This window comes from Balaenoptera borealis, assembly GCF_965194805.1.
Source record: "Balaenoptera borealis genome assembly, chromosome: 13".
Lineage (NCBI taxonomy): Eukaryota > Metazoa > Chordata > Mammalia > Artiodactyla > Balaenopteridae > Balaenoptera > Balaenoptera borealis.
The window spans coordinates 53804613-53822703 of NC_138870.1; the positions used below are offsets into that span (position 1 = coordinate 53804613).

Here is an 18091-nt window from a genome sequence, read left to right on the forward strand (position 1 = left end):
GCTCCAGACGCGCAGGCTCAGTAGCTGTGGCTCACGGGCCCAGTTGCTCCGCGGCATGTGGGATCTTCCCAGACCAGGGCTCGAACCCGTGTCCCCTGCATTGGCAGGCAGATTCTCAACCACTGCACCACCAGGGAAGCCCTTTTAAGGTATATTATTAATCATATAATATATATATCGTGTGATAGTCATGACATATATAATAATCACACAATATAGTATGTATAATAAAAACGTATTGTACCTGCTGAAAGTCAAGAAGTATCTCATATAAAAGTGCTGTAGCTGTATCTGTATATTCCAGGATAAGCTTCTGTAACTAGAATTTTAAATAGTAATCAATGCAATATCATTGGCAGAGTCAGAAAATGATCATTTCTCCTGGTTCTCTTTAAGTATTTATAAAAGAATTTATGATCAACAGAAAATATTAGTGTGGTTAATTTTCTTGTTCTGTTTGATTCAGTCATTCTCAAAAAAGTGGCTCTCATAAAATGAGTGCACATTTAATAATGGCTAAGAAAATGGGTCAGGGAAAGAAGATACAAGGTCCTACAGAATACTAACACACAAAAAATTGCACACTTGATTTGCAAAATCATTCAGATCAGCAACCCTGCTTCCTTTCAAGAATGTAGAAATATGCTCCCCAGAATTAAAGTGGGAGATTCTCCGGCGAATTTAGTCTTATGCCCAACTTGAAAGATAACTCCTTCTGTGGTATGGGTAAATATAGGGTTAGAGACATTTTGTTGCTGTTGTTCTCAAGAAATCCAAACAGTTGGTGAAGCTGTCTTCTAGCCCATAGGCCACTTGGTGCGTGAGAAAGAACTGTGTCTGTAGGCATGCTACAGGCCAACACATTTTCCCTGACAGTATTCTTTGCAAGGAAGAGCTCTATTTTGAAATCTCCCACTCTTTTAGACCTTGGAACCAGAATTTATATGATTTGCTCATGGCTTCACTAATAGCCCAGGTGCAAAAGATCAGCAGATCCAAAAACAGGAAATTCAGACCTATCTATACTGCCCACTAAATATTTTCATATGGAAATATCAAAGGCAAATCAAATAAACTAATCCAAAACCAAGCTCATTATTTCCCCTTTAAACCTACTCTTCTTGTTGTAATTCTTATCTGTCACCCAGGCCAGAATCTAGAAGTCATCTAATCTTAACTCTTTTTATTTTCCCATCAACTTATCAACTCAGTTTCCTAAAAATTTCTGGAATGTTTTCTCTTCACAACTACTATCCCTTTTTTTCATTTATTTATTCAACAAACATGCATCAGACACTGTACTAGTTGGAGTACTGTGCTGTACTAATGGAGAGTAACAAGAGACATGGTTCCTGCCCTCATGGAATATACAGTCTAGTGGGGAACAGACATCAGTCTAATAATCACATAAATTGCGTAGTTACAAACTGAGACAAGGGCTATGAAAGAAAACCACAGGAAGGTAGGAGAGCTCTAAAAATGAAGCCTAGTTTTGTTTAGGGGTCAAGGAAGGCTTCCTTCTGGCCCATAACATCCCTCACCTGGACTATAGCACTAGCTTCTTAACACCTCTGCCTGTCAGTCTTGCTTCCATCCTCCTCTTTCATCCCTAATTCCCTCACTCCACTGTTGATATTGGTATCATAGATGCCCTGTATACAGTCTGCTATAACACATTGATGTTATATTTGACTAATATCTGTCTATCCAACTCGACTCTAAACTAATGAGGGCAGAGATTGTGTCTATTTTGCTTCTCGTTTGGACCCCACTGCCTAGCACACTGTTTAGCTCATAACAGATGCTCAATAAATATTTATTGAATGAATGAGTGAATTTAAGAGTTTTCTAAAACATAACTCTGATTGTATGTTCAAGAACTATGAAATCATGTCCCATCCTTTAAAGAAATTCTGTGTTGGCCTACTCAAAATAAACGAATAATAGCCTGATTTATGCTCTCAGAATAAGTGCATTATAGGCACTTTGATATCTCTAATGTTTTAGTAAAACTTTAGAAAAATAAGCAACTCTAAGTTTGCACTACTTATAGGTAAGGAAATGGTAAACTAAGGCAAGAATGCTAATCCTAAAATCCCTAAGACAGTGCTTTTTTACCCATTAGACCCTTGCTGTGGAATTATATATGTAAATATTTTATATAGAGACAAATATAAACAGAAGTATCTAATGTATAAAGAATACTAATTATTTTTCTTAGTATGCATACTTTAAAACATATAAAATGGACATAATAGTAATATTGACAGAATAGCTATCTAAATTTTGAGATTAATAACAACATATTTACTCTTTGATTTAATTATCTTTCTATACTCTACGATGTCATGGTCCACATAGAAGAACCCAGGACCCCTATATATTGTAGTTAGTCTATTCCAAAATTCTCATCTCACCTCAGCATCAAAGGACATCTCAACCAAAGCTGAATCAGCCACCAACTGGATGTCAAACACAGGACAAGATTTTGGAATCTGAGGCTCGCTAATTAAAATTACCAAGAGGTTAAATAGTGTTCCCCTGAAAAAAAAATAAAGGCAATTAATGAGAAAAGTTAAAAAAAAAAATAACAGTGACACTAAGTTTGCAGAAACTGTAATTATACTTACAAGTATGAAGCATTGCAGACCATTCTTTTTTTTTAATTGAGGTACATTTGATTTACAATATTATATTTGTTTCAGGTATACAATATAGTGATTCAAAAATTTTATAGATTATACTCCATTTATAGTTATTATAAAATATTGGCTGTATTCCGCATTTTGTACAATATATCCTTATAGCTTATTTATTTTATACGTAGTAGTTTGCCCTCTTAATTCCCTATGTCTGTCTTGCCCCTTCCCCCTTCCCTCTGCCCACTGGTAAGCACTAGTTTGTTCTCTATATCTGTGAGCCTGTTTCTTTTTTGTCAGATTCATTAGTTTTATTTTTTAGATTCCACATATAAGTGATATCATACAGTGTTTGTCTTTCACTGTTTGACTTATTTCACTAAGCGTAACACCATACAGGTCCATTCATGTTGTTGCAAATGGCAAAATTTTATTCTTTTTTAGAGCTGAGTACTATTCCATTGTGTGTGTGTGTGTGTGTGTGTGTGTGTGTGTATATATATATATATATATATATATATATATATATATATATATATATATATATATATATATACACACACACACATACACTACATCTTCTTTATCCATTCATCTGTTAATGGAAACTAAGGTTGCATCCATATTTTGTCAATTATAAATAATGCTGCTATGAACATTGGAGTGCATGTATCTTTTCGAATTAGTGTTTCTCATTTTCTTTAGATATATACCCAGGAGTGGAATTGCTGGATCATATGGTAGTTCTATTTTTAATTTTTTGAGAAACCTCCATACTGTCTTCCATAGTGGCTGCACCAATTTACATTGCCACCAACAGTGTACAAGAGTTCCCTTTTTTCCACATCCTCACCAACATTTGTATTTGTGGTCTTTTTGATGATAGCCATTCTGGCAGATGTGAGGTGCTATCTCCGTGTGGTTTTGATTTGCATTTCTCTGATGACTAGTGATGTCGAGCATCTTTTCATGTATCTGTTTGCCATCTGTATGTCTTCTTCGAATAAATGTCTTTTCAGGTCTTCTGCCCATTTTTTAATCGGGTTGTTTGGGGGTTTTTTTGCATTGAGTTGTATGAGTTGTTTTATATTTTGGATATTAATCTTTTATCAGCCATATCATTTGCAAATATTTTCTCCCATTCAGTAGGTTGTCTTTTCGTCTTGTCAATGGTTTCCTTTGCTGTGCAAAAGCTTTTAAGTTTAATTAGGTCTCATTTGTTCATTTTTGCTTTTGCTTCCTTTGCATTAGGAGACAGATCCAAAACAGCATTGCTACAATTCATGTCAAAGAGTGTTCTGCCTATGTTTTCTTCTAGGAGTTTTATAGTTTATGGTCTTGCATTTAGGTCTCTAATCCATTTTGAGTTTATTTTTGTGTATGGTATGAGAAAATGTTCTAATTTCATTCATTTACATGTAGCTGTCCAGTTTTCCCAGCACCACGTATTGAAGAGGCTGTCTTTTCTCCATTGTATATTCTTGCATCCTTTGTTGTAGATTAATTGACCATAAGTGCATGGGTTTATTTCTGAGCTCTCTATTCTGTTCCATTGATCTATGTGTCTGTTTTCGTGCCAGTACCATATTGTTTTGATTATTGTAGCTTTGTAGTATAGTCTGAAGTCAGGGAGCATGATACCTCTAGCTGTTTTTTCTCAAGATTGTTTTGGCTATTTGGGGTCTTTTGTGTTTCCATACAAGTTTTTAAATTGTTTGCTCTAGTTCTGTGAAAAATGCCATTGGTATTTTGATAGGGATTGTATTGAATCTGTAGATTGCCTTGGGTAATATGGTCATTTTAACGATATTAATTCTTCCAATCCACGAACACAGTATATCTTTCTATCTGTTTGCGTCATCTTCAATTACTTTCATCAGTGTCTTACAGTTTTCTGAGGTAGGTTTTACCTCAGAAAACTATAAGGTAGGTTTACCTCCCTTAGGTAGGTTTATTCCTCAGGTAAGTTTATTCCTAGGTATTTTATCTTCTTGATGTGATTGTAAATGAGATTGTTTTGTTTTGTTTTTTATGAAGTGGTTATTCATCATGGTTTTTTAAATTGATGTATAGTTGACGTACAATATTATATAAGTTACAGGTGTACAGTATACTGATTCACAATTTTTAAAGGTTCTACTCCATTTATAGTTATTATAAAATATTGGCCATATTCCCCATGTTGTATAATATATCCTTGTAGCTTATTTTATACATAATAGTTTATACCTCTTAATCCCTACCCCTATATTGCCCCTCCCCGGATTGTTTTCTTAATTTCTCTTTCTGATAGTTCATTGTTAGTGTATGGAAATGCAACAGATTTCTGTGTATTAATTTTGAATCCTGCAACTTTACCAGATTCATTGATGAGCTCTAGTAGTTTTTAGTGGAGATTGCAGATCATTCTTGACTGAACTTTTGTATCCCTAGCCGTGCAGACAAATGTCTAGTGATAAAACATTTAAGTGAAAATATAATTTCTTGGTCTTTTGGTTCAGAGAAAATATAGTTTTAGAAGTTCACTTAGCTTGGAAAGCTTAGGGAATCTGGATTTAAGGGAAATTTGAGTGATTTAAGTTATAGCAGTATTTCCCAAGGGGCTTTTTATGGATTACTAATTCCAGGCAATATTATAGTCAAAATAGGTTCTGTGGTCAAAGGAAATATGGGAAATACTTGGGTAAGCCAAGTTTACTGGATAGCTTTACTACAGGACTTCTCAGAAATTTTATATCTGTTTATCTCTGGGACAAAGAAACAGTATGAAGCATTTCTTAAAATGCTTATCTCAAATTTTTTGACTCTAGAAACCTTTTTTTAACAAAACATTTCAGAGGTTTACTGTTCCATTAAAGATCACTAGCTATTAGTGAATAAAACTAGTATTAAACTTGAAGTCTTTGGATTTCAAACAAAAATGTGGACTGTTAGTACAGTCCACTAACACACACTAATAACTCACTTAAATGTTACTATATATTTGAAAAATATATCATAGTATTTGAAAATAAAAAGGCACACACACAGAAAATCACAATTCAAAACGTGCATCCTGAGAAGCTGGGTTAGTAACCCTATTTTCACATGTATAGTACAACCCATGTATGGTTGAAAAGGAGCTGAAGGCAGACCACTGAAAATATCAGTTGCCTAACTGCAGTCTCTATCAGAGTAGCTTTGACAGATAGGAGCAATAAAAGAATTTACATATAGGACTGTATAAAAATTCTCTATAACCTTAAGCATTCCTTTCTTAATGGAATAAAGAAGAATATAAACAATCCTTGTTTAGTAATATTTGAGGCTTCCTAATCTTTTTACAATCATTTAAATAATTACCATGATTAGAAGTTTACCAAATTCTACTAGAAATATAATTCCCCTCGTTTCTCCAACTCAAAAAACAAGTCTAGTTCTCATATCTGCAAAAGAAGTTAACACATTGTCAGTTAGCACATCGCTCAAAAAAGCAGGATATGTCCAACAGGATATTTGCTAATGTTTTATTCAGGCTGTTTTATAAAACAGCCAGTCTATTTTCAGAAGACACTTCCAAAATCAACAAAGCACTCCATTTAGAAGCTTTTCCTGATATTATGTTGGAATTGACATTCCATTCACTGTTTTATTTAATTATAGTCCTTTATTTTCAGCAACAGCTTCATTTCAAAGTATCATATATCCTAGGCTACGGGAAGGAACTCTCAAATTCTGAGTCACTTGCTGTGGAAATACATGAATTCAACCATAAGGATACTGAAAAAAAAGAAAGGATTATGGCATATTTCAAGAATACAATGAAGTGGGTTGAACAAATAAAATTTCTACTTATGAAAAAATAAAGAGAAAAATGCTGAAATGAATAAATCCTTTTTTATTTGCTCAAATGGAATTTAATTTGAAATCTATCCCTTCTGCCAACTCAATTTAAAATCCATTAAGCCAATAATAGATAAAAGAATTTTAATCTAAAATGGTAGTTTCATCCTGACTTATTATAATAGACTTATTATAGGGTTGTCATCACACCCTTAAAAATGGTACCAACAGTTTGATACTTTCATTGTTTAGATTGTTATTATTTCTAATGTAAGAATTTTTAATGTATTAAAGTATCTTAAAATACAGACTTTGAAGGGCAAACTCATGGTCTCATAAGTCATCTTATGTTATTGTGGTAGGCAGAAATTTAATTTGGCTTCCAAGATTTTCATCCCATGGTATATACACTATATGATCCCTTCCCCTAAAGTATGGTCAGGACCTGTGAATCTATTAGGCTATCACTCTTGTCATTATGTTATGTTAGATGAGAAAGATGAAGAGATTTTGCAAATGTAATTAAGACCCCCAATTAGTTGACTTTTGAGTTAATCAAAGAGAGATTATCCTGACTGGGCCTGATCTCATGAGGCGAGCCCTTTAAAGGAGAGTTTAGGCCTTTCCTGAGCTCAGAGATACTCCTGCCAAGAAGCAAGCTGTCATGAGTTTTACAGCTATAAGGAAATTAATTCCACTAACAACTACCCAGATGAGCTTGGAAGAGGGCCCCAAGCCTCAGATGAGACTGCAGCCCCAGCCAACACCTTGATTGAAGCCTTATGAGACCCTGAGCAGAGGATCCAGCTAAGCTGTGCCCAAATTTCCTGATCTACAGAAACTGTCACGTAATAAGTGTATGTTGTTTGAAGCCACTAAATTTGTGGTAATTTGTTACATGGCAATAGAAGATTATTAGTTGTATTAAACATTTATGGTGGTAGTTAATGGTATAGGTAACATGATTTGACCCCTATGAATATCAAAATTGACTGAAAAGTTAGTGTTACAACCAGACTCTACTATAGCAATATAATATATATATCAAAGGACATGAAAAGAATTAGACATATCAGGAAAGAGGCTTGACGTAGTAGGGCTGATGTGGTTGAACCAAGTTAAGACAGAACAATTAAAATGCAACACTTTACAACAGAGATTGGTAAGAATGATTTTCTCCATCTTGGATAAAGAAATGTAGGGACCAAAATGTGGATAAAAAGGGTAGCATGACTTAGCAATACTTTCAGTGTGGGAGAAGATGTGAATATCATTCATAATTTTGAACCTCTCTCTTGGAGATTGGGAAAATGGCAGTACCATCAACTGCGTAAAGAAGTATGCAGAGAAAATAACAGAGTATATTTTCCTTGTATGCTATAAAGCAGGGGTCAACAAACTATGGCCTGCGGTCCAAATAGCCTAGAACCTGTTTTTGTAAATAAAGCTTTATTGGAACACAGCTGTGCCCATTCCTTTGCATATTGTCTGTGGCTCCTTTTGTGACAATGGCAGCATTAAGTAGTTTCAACAGAGACTATATGGCCTGAAAAGCCAAAAAAATTTACTATATGTCCTTTTTTTTTTTTTTTTTAAATTTTTGTCTGCATTGGGCCTTCGGTGCTGTGTGCGGGCTTTCTCTAGTTGTGGCGAGCGGGGGCTACTCTTTTTTTTTTTTTTTTGAATTTTATTTTATTTATTTTTTATACAGCAGATTCTTATTAGTTATATATTTTATACATATTAGCGTACATATGTCAATCCCAATGTCCCAATCTATTCCACAACCACCACCGCCCCTGACACTTTCCCCTTTGGTGTCCATACGTTTGTTCTCTACATCTGTGTCTCTATTTCTGCCCTGCAAACCAGTTCATCTGTACCATTTTTCTAGGTTCCACATATATGTGTTAATATACAATATTTGTTTTTCTCTTTCTGACTTACTTCACTCTGTATAACAGTCTCTAGATCCATCCACGTCTCTACAAATGACCCAATTTCGTTCCTTTTTATGGCTGAGTACTATTCCATTGTATATATGTACCACAACTTCTTTATCCATTCATCTGTCGATGGGCATTTAGCTTGCTTCCATGACCTGGCTATTGTAAATAGTGCTGCAATGAACATTAGGGTGCATGTGTCTTTTTGAATTATGGATTTCTCTGCGCATATGCCCAGTAGTGGGATTGCTGGGTCATATGGTAGTTCTATTTTTAGTTTTTTAAGGAACCTCCATACTGTTCTCCATACTGGCTGTATCAATTTACATTCCCACCAACAGTGTCAGAGGGTTCCCTTTTCTCCACACCCTCTCCAGCATTTATTGTTTGTAGATTTTTTGATGATGGCCATTCTGACTGGTGTGAGGTGATCCCTCATTGTAGTTTTGATTTGCATTTCTCTAATGATTAGTGATGTTGAGCATCCTTTCATGTGTTTGTTCACAATCTATATATCTTCTTTGGAGAAATGTCTATTTAGGTCTTCTGCCCATTTTTTGATTGGGTTGTTTGTTTTTTTAATATTGACCCAGCAGCACTCATTGAAGAGACTGTATTTTCTCCATTGTATATCCTTGCCTCCTTTGTCATAGATTAGTTGACCATAGGTGCATGGGTTTGTCTCTGGGCTTTCTATCCTGTTCCATTGATCTGTATTTCTGTTTTTGTGCCAATACCATATTGTCTTGATTACTGTAGCTTTGTAGTATAGTCTGAAGTCAGGGAGTCTGATTCCTCCAGCTCCGTTTTTTTCCCTCAAGACTGCTTTGGCTATTCGGGGTCTTTTGTGTCTCCATACAAATTTTAAGATTTTTTGTTCTAGTTCCATAAAAAATGCCATTGGTAGTTTGATAGGGATTGCATTGAATCTGTAGATTGCTTTGGGTAGTATAGTCATTTTCACAGTATTGATTCTTCCAATCCAAGAACATGGTATATCTCTCCATCTGTTTGTGTCATCTTTGATTTCTTTCATCAGCGTCTTATAGTTTTCTGAGTACAGGTCTTTTGTCTCCTTAGGTAGGTTTATTCCTAGGTATTTTATTCTTTCTGTTGCAATGGTGAATGGGATTGTTTCCTTAATTTCCCTTTCTGATCTTTCGTTGTTAGTGTATAGGAATGCAAGAGATTTCTGTGCATTAATTTTGTATCCTGCAACTTTACCAAATTCATTGATTAGCTTGAGTAGTTTTCTGGTGGCATCTTTAGGATTCTCTATAGTATCATGTCATCTGCAAACAGTGACAGTTTTACTTCTTCTTTTCCAATTTGTATTCCTTTTATTTCTTTTTCTTCTCTGATTACCATGGCCAGGACTTCCAATACTATGTTGAATAATAGTGGCAAGAGTGGACATCCTTGTCTTGTTCCTGATCTTAGAGGAAATGCTTTCAGTTTTTCACCATTGAGAATGATGTTTGCTGTGGGTTTGTCATATATGGCCTTTATTATGATGAGGTGGGTTCCCTCTGTGCCCACTTTCTGGAGAGTTTTTATCATAAATGGGTGTTGAATTTTGTCAAAAGCTTTTTCTGCATCTATTGAGATGATCATATTGTTTTTATTCTTCACTTTGTTAATATGGTGTATCACATTGATTGATTTGCGTATATTGAAGAATCCTTGCATCCCTGGGATAAATCCCACTTGATCATGGTGTATGATCCTTTTAATGTGTTGTTGGATTCTGTTTGCTAGTATTTTGTTGAGGATTTTTGCATCTATATTCATCAGTGCTATTGGTCTGTAATTTTCTTTTTTTGTAGTATCTTTATCTGGTTTTGGTATCAGCGTGATGGTGGCCTCATAGAATGAGTTTGGGAGTGTTCCTTCCCCTGCAATTTTTTGGAAGAGTTTGAGAAGGATGGGTGTTAGCTCTTCTCTAAGTGTTTGATAGAATTCGCCTGTGAAGTCATCTGGTCCTGGACTTTTGTTTGTTGGAAGATTTTTAATTCCAGTTTCAATTTCATTACTTGTGATTGGTCTGTTCATATTTTCTATTTCTTCCTGGTTCCGTCTTGGAAGTTTATACCTTTCTAAGAATTTGTCCATTTCTTCCAGGTTGTCCATTTTATTGGCATAGAGTTGCTTGTAGTAGTCTCTTAGGATGCTTTGTATTTCTGTGGTGTCCGTTGTAACTTCTCCTTCTTCATTTCCAGCTTTATTGATTTGAGTCCTCTCCCTGTTTTTCTTGATGAGTCTGGCTAAAGGTTTATCAATTTTGTTTATCTTCTCAAAGAACCAGCTTTTAGTTTTATTGATCTTCGCTATTGTTTTCTTTGTTTCTATTTCATTTATTTCTGCTCTAATCTTTATGATATCTTTCCTTCTACTAACTTTGGGTTTTGTTTGTTCTTCTTTTTCTAGTTCTTTTAGGTGTAAGGTTATATTGTTTATTTGAGATTTTTCTTGCTTCTTGAGGTAGGCTCATATTGCTATAAATTACCCTTTTAGAACTGCTTTTGCTGCATTCCATAGGTTTTGGATCGTTGTGTTTTTGTTATAATTTGTCTCTAGGTATTTTTTGATTTCCTCATTGATTTCTTCAGTGATCTCTTGGTTATTTATAACGTATTGTTTAGCCTCCATGTGTTTGTGTTTTTTACGTTTTTTTCCCTGTAATTGATTTCTAATCTCATAGTGTTGTGGTCGGAAAAGATGCTTGATATGATTTCAATTTTCTTAAATTTACTGAGGCTTGACTTGTGACCCAAGGTATGATCTATCCTGGAGAATGTTCCGTGTGCACTTGAGAAGAAAGTGTAATCTGCTATTTTTGGATGGAATGTCCTATAAATATCAATTAAATCTATCTAGTCTATTGTGTCATTTAAAGCTTGTGTTTCCTTATTAATTTTCTATTTGGATGATCTGTCCATTGGTATAAATGAGGTGTTAAAGTCCCCCACTATTATTGTGTTATTGTCGATTTCCTCTTTTATAGCTGTTAGCAGTTGCCTTATGTATTGAGGTGCTCCTATGTTGAGTGCATATATATTTATAATTGTTATATCTTCTTCTTGGATTGATCCCTTGATCATTATGTAGTGTCCTTCCTCATCTCTTGTAACATTCTTTATTTTAGTCTATTTTATCTGATATGAGTATTGCTACTCCAGCTTTCTTTTGATTTCCATTTGCATGGAATATCTTTTTCCATCCCCTCAGTTTCAGTCTGTATGTGTCCCTAGGTCTGAAGTGGGTCTCTTGTAGACAGCATGTATATAGATCTTGTTTTTGTATCTATTCAATGAGCCTGTGTCTTTTGGTTGGAGCATTTAATCCATTCACGTTTAAGGTAATTATTGATATGTATGTTGCTATTACTGTTTTCTTAATTGTTATGGGTTTGTTTTTGTAGGTCCTTTTCTTCTCTTGTGTTTCCCAGTTAGAGAGGTTCCTTTAGCATTTGTTGTAGAGCTGGTTTGGTGGTGCTGAATTCTCTTAGCTTTTGCTTGTCTTAAAATTTTTGATTTCTCTGTTGAATCTGAATGAGATCCTTGCTGGGTAGAGTAATCTTGGTTGTAGGTTCTTACCTTTCATCACTTTAAATATATTGTGCCACTCGCTTCTGGCTCGTAGAGTTTCTGCTGGGAAATCAGCTGTTAATCTTATGGGAGTTCCCTTGTATGTTATTTGTCGTTTTTCCCTTGCTGCTTTCAATAATTTTTCTTTGTCTTTAATTTTTGCCAATTTGATTACTATGTGTCTTGGCGTGTTTCTCCTTGGGTTTATCCTGCCTGAGACTCTCTGCACTTCTGGGACTTGGGTGGCTATTTCCTTTCCCATGTTAGGGAAGTTTTCGGCTATAATCTCTTGAAATATTTTCTCACGTCCTTTCTCTCTTCTCCTTCTGGGACCCCTATAATGCGAATGTTGTTGCATTTAATGTTGTCCCAGAGGTCTCTTAGGCTGTCTTCATTTCTTTTCATTCTTTTTTCTTTAGTCTGTTCTGCAGCAGTGAATTCCACCATTCTGTCTTCCAGGTCACTTATCCGTTTTTCTGCCTCAGTTATTCTGCTATTGATTCCTTCTAGTGTATTTTTCATTTCAGTTATTGTATTGTTCATCTCTCTTTGTTTGTTCTTTAATTCTTCTAGGTGTTTGTTCTTTAATTCTTCTGGGTGTTTGTTTGTTTGTTTGTTTTTCTTCTGCGTGTTTGTTAAACATTTTTTGCATCTTCTCGATCTTTGCCTTAATTCTTTTTCCGAGGTCCTAGATCATCTTCACTATCATTATTCTGAATTCTTTTTCTGGAAGGTTGCCTATCTCCACTTCATTTAGTTGTTTTTCTGGGGTTTTATCTTATTCCTTCATCTGGTACAAAGTCCTTTGCCTTTTCATTTTGTCTACCTTTCTGTGAATGTGGTTTTCCTTCAACAGGCTGCAGAACTGTAGTTCTTCTTGCTTCTGCTGTCTGCCCTCTGGTGGATGAGGCTATCTAAGAGGCTTGTGCAAGCTTCCTGATGGGAGGGACTGGTGGTGGGTAGAGCTGGGTGTCACTCTGGTGGGAAGAGCTCAGTAAAACTTTAATCTGCTTGTCTGCTGATGGGTGGCGCTGGGTTCCCTCCCTGTTGGTTGTTTGGCCTGAGGCGACCCAGCACTGGAGCTTACCCGGTTTTTTCGTGGGGGCTAGTGGCTGACTCTGGGAGGGCTCACACCAAGGAACACTTCCCAGAACTTCTGCTGCCAGTGACCTTTTCCCCACGGTGAGCCACAGCCACCCCCGCCTCTTCAGGAGACCCTCCAACACTAGCAGGTAGGTCTGGTTCAGTCTCCTACGGGGTCACTGCTCCTTCCCCTGGGTCCTGATGCACACACTACTTGTGTGTGCCCTCCAAGAGTGGAGTCTCTGTTTCCCACAGTCCTGTCGAAGTCCTGCAGTCAAATCCCGCTAGCCTTCAAAGTCTGATTCTCTAGGAATTCCTCCTCCCGTTGCCGGAACCCCGTGTTTGGAAGCCCGACGTGGGGCTCAGAAGCTTCACTGCAATGGGTGGTATAAGTGTTCTCCAGTTTGTGAGTCACCCACCCAGCAGTTATGGGATTTGATTTTATTGTGATTGCGCCCCTCCTACCGTCTCATTGCGGCTTCTCCTTTGTCTTTGGATGTGGGGTATCTTTTTTGGTGAGTTCCAGTGTCTTCTTGTTGATGACTGTTCAGCAGTTAGTTGTGATTCTGCTGCTCTCGCAAGAGGGAATGAGGGCATGTCCTTCTACTCCGCCATCTTGAACCAGTCTCTTGGAGCTGCTTTTGATCTTAATCATTTGACCAACAAGACAGATTTAGGATTCAGTCCAGAGTATAGTTATCACTGAGACACCTGCTCCCTGCAGATCCCAGAAGCTTGTGGGGGCCCTCCAGGGGCTACTCTTTTTTGCGGTGCGTGGGCTTCTCATTGCGGTGGCTTCTCTTGTTGAGGAGCACAGGCTCCAGGTGCACAGGCTTCAGTAGTTGTGGCTTGCGGGCTCAGTAGTTGTGGCTTGTGAGCTCTAGAGCACAGGCTCAGTAGTTGTGGCACACAGGCTCAGTTGCTCTGTGCCATGTGGGATCTTCCCAGACCAGAGCTCGAACCCGTGTCCCCTGTATTGGCAGGTGGATTGTTAACCACTGAGCCACCAGGGAAGCCCATACTATATGGCCTTTTGCAGAAATGTTTGACCGTCCCTGCTATAATGCACAGTATGCCCATAGTCCCTGGCACATAGCAAGTTGCTTAAGGTATGTTAATGAGTATTATCATTAACGTTTATTTGTAAAGGTCTCTAATAAATAGCCTGGACAAATATTACTAAAAGTTCTTATTCTTGCCTCTGGTTAAAATGTTTCAGAGTCCATGGTTCTCATCCTTCTTCCACCTTCTAGTACAAGAAATGTAGATAAACAATTGATATGGGTAGAAAAAAATTAAGATTTTAGTCAGACCATTGCCCAAGGGTGTAATTCATAGCCTATAAATCTCATAAAAAGGTCAAGCAGATAATATGCAAAACATGCAAACACATACTTTCTGTGTCAAAGAATGCTGTTGTCCCTCACTATACATTCTTCCATTCTTCCTTTAAATTACAGATGTCCCATTGCCAGCTATAGTTTAGCTAGTCACACAGCTGTCCAACTACAGACGCATTTTGTGCCCTCTTTTGCAGCTAGAAACGCCATATGCCTAAAGTTCTCACCAACAGAAGGTAAGCAAAAGTCTTACATGCCTTGCTTAAAAATGAAATTTGCTTGCCCTTTACTTCTCTTCCTGATTCCCACAGGGAGTTATGAAAGCCAGCAATTTAGCCAGCTAACCATGAGGACAAAGATAGCATGATAGAAGGTAGCAGAGCAACAAAAAGGAGGGAACCTAGGTCTCTGGCTGATCTTGTAGAGGAAAAGCATGGCTATTAACTCGGGACTGTTATGTAAGGAAGATGTAAATTTCTATCTTCTTTGGGCCACATATCTTGGAGTATCTTACAACAGCTTTCCCTCCAATGTCATTCACTCCACGGTCACACAATTATATACTAAAGGGAGCTACTATAGTTCCTGCCTTTGCAATGTGGATAAAAGAGTACTCTGGAAAATTCTAATAGAGACCCCCTCGTTTTTAACGTATGATGGTTCATTTGGTCTTTTTCAGGCAATGACAAAAGATAAACTTATGCTATCAAAATCTTTGTGCCCCCAATAATCAGAGAGAACTCAGTATGTTAATTAATCTATTCATCACAGAAGGAAGTGAGACAAAAGAGTTTAATATATTTACAAGGGGATTGCACAGAGAAGTCAAGAGAGTTGAGTTCTGGAAGACACTCATTAGAATAGTTAATGGTTTGCAACTACAAGGTCTCAAGTTTTAAAAGGCCTTACTTCTTAGCTCCCAATGTGTTCAGGTGTGATGCCTCAGTTTCTGTTTCTCTGAACATCAGTCCCAGAGTCTGTATAATTTCAATGCATGCCCTAGAAAACAAAGAGAAAAAAAAATCACGGAAATGGCATGATTTCATTGTAAGTTCAGAATTCCACAAAATCAGTAATGCTCAATAGAACTGCATTCAGATAGCCATGTAGAAAAAAGTATAGGAAGGAAATTCTGTATATTAAATTGCCAACATTGGTTGCGTGTCTACTCTTTGACTGCTACATAGTAAGCACTCAAAAATATTTGTTGAATGAATGAATTAATAGGTGCATGTCAGGATTAAAAGTCATTTACATATTGATTTTTGCACTTATTTTTTGCAAAGTTTTAATGATAATCACACTATTTTTAAACTACATTTAATAATTTTAACTGTTTCAAGTAGTAATTTCTGGCTCAAAATTTCAAAGGTGAAAAAGGGAATACAGTGAAAGGTGTCTTTTATTCATACACTCATTTTTTTCCCTTTTGGGACAGCCAGTATTACTAGTTTCTTGTGTAGTTTTTCTTTAACTATACAATTAGAACAAAATAAATGCTATTTTAAAAAAATCTTTGTGAAGCAAAACTTGCAGCACTATTAAGCATTAATACAGTATATATTTTTCCCAGTGCCTTCCATTTATCTTGAACATCCTAGGGAAAAAATATCTATGATTATGTAAGTTAGTACTTACACCAGCTCATCAACACTTTGGCTTTTATTTTGAAGTGCATTCTTATCCCTAGACTCTGGCAAGTACTCATGAAGTTTGTTCACTAGGAAATAGAACAGGTCACTGGTCTGTGAAAGCAAACAGGAAAGAAGACGGTAATTAAGGTATCTGTTGGCAAAACTCTCAATTCTTACATAATAAAAATAAGAAGAAATGATTTGTTCTTCAATTAGGGAGAAAGTGATTTACATTCTCTCTCATTAACACTAGCATAACCCAAATTGAAAATATACTTTTACTTAACAACCAGGAGACCATTGTCCTGGTGAACAGAGCCAGAGCTAAAACCTAGTGGGTGATGCTGAGAGATGCCTTCTAGACCCAGCTTCACCATTAATAGTGAAGATCATCCAGAAGTAGGTGTATAACCTTAGGCCAGTCATTCAGTCACCTTGGAATAATAATATTAAATGGGGGCCACTATATTTCCTACCTTTCCAAAGTAATTTGGCCTTTGTGAGGACATAATGAAATAATAGCTAGAAAAGCACATTTAAAACTGTTTACTAATTCAGAAACAAATGTACAGCACTGGTATAGCCTATGAAGATGGTGCAGAATGATTTTAATACTTCTGTTAATACAGTGGAAATGTAGATTGCCATTTCTGCCAAAATAAACACTGACTTAAGAGTGTGGGAACCAGTTTTTTTGTGTTCCTATCCAGTCTCATGAGATAATTGAGCATGAAAATAAGCACAGGCCCATGAAATCAGGCAAGTTGGTACTAATGAGAATCGGATATAATTGCTTCTCTTTTCTATTCCTCTACTGTTCATTTTTTTCCCAGGACTTTCGTTTACTAGTGGCAACTTAGACTCTTCGTTTAGACAGGTATATGTGTGCTCAGAAGAGGCCGAGGATGGCAAGTGGAGAGAGGGAAGGACAAAAGGAGCAGGACGTACACCTTGGCCCTCTCAGAAGTGCTGGGGTTGCAGAGTGTGGTAACTTTACACGCTGACTCTGGAGCCAGGTTCTTTGAGTTCAAATACCAGCTCTGCCACTGGGTAGCTGTAGGACATTTGGCAGATTACTTACACATTCTGTGACTTTTCATCTCTAAAATGGGATTAATAGAATCACCTCATGAGGTTGATGTTAGGATTAAGTAAGATATTATTTGTAAAGTCTGAACAGTACTCAGCATATTGTATGTGCTTAATAAATATCAGTTATTATTGTGATCTCCCACTGCTCAGTGGTTCAGGAATTTTCACTTATAAAATATCTTCTGCTTCACTTATAAAATATCTACCAGCAACAACATGAAAGAGTCTCAGAAATATTATGTCAAAAGAAGCCAAACACAAAAGTGTACATAGTGTACAATTCCGTGTAAGTGGAATTCTAGGACAGGCAAAACTAATCTATGACGACAGAAAGTACAATAGTTGCCTGAGGCCAGGGGTCAGAGGAAACTGACTGCCAGAGGGCACGAGGTAGCCCTAAGGGGTGATAGAAATGTTCTCAATCTTGACTGGGGTGGTGTTTATACAGATATATACATTTGTTAAAACTCTTTACAATGCACTCAAAAATATGTGCACTTTATTATATGTAAATTGGACCCCAGTATTTCTCCAAAGAAGATATACAAATTGCCAATAAGCATGGGAAAAAATGCTCAACATCACTAAGCATTAGGGAAATGCAAATCAAAACTATTAGATACCCCCAACACCCATTAGAATGGCTACTATCAAAAAATCAGTAAATAACAAGGATGTGGAAAAACTGGAGCCCTTATGCACTGTTGGTGGGAATGTAAAATGGTATAGCTGCTGTGAAAAGCAGTATGGCGGTGCCTCAAAAAATTAAAAATAGAATTACCATATGATTTAGCAATTCTGCTTCCAACTATACTCCCAAAAGAATTGAAAGCAGGGTCTCAAAGAGATACTTACACACCCATGTTCATAACAGCATTATTCACAGTAGCTAAAATGTGGAAGCAACCCAAGTGCTAATCAATGGATGAATGGATAAATAAAATGTGG

General features: G+C 36.6%; 2 protein-coding genes across 2 annotated transcripts in view; one reads left to right on the forward strand and one right to left on the reverse strand.

Moving 5' to 3' along the window:
* Window positions 1–18091, forward strand: part of XPOT (exportin for tRNA) — a 146654-nt gene that overhangs the window by 34991 nt on the left and 93572 nt on the right. The window lies entirely within an intron of this gene.
* LOC309608719 (uncharacterized protein C12orf56) overlaps window positions 1–18091 on the reverse strand; it is a gene marked incomplete at its 5' end in the record, with an annotated part of 77351 nt that overhangs the window by 10238 nt on the left and 49022 nt on the right. Inside the window, 4 exon segments of the mRNA XM_082349145.1 lie at window positions 245–319; window positions 2418–2541; window positions 15327–15416; window positions 16056–16162. Of these exon segments, the coding sequence (XP_082205271.1) occupies window positions 245–319; window positions 2418–2541; window positions 15327–15416; window positions 16056–16162 (396 nt within the window).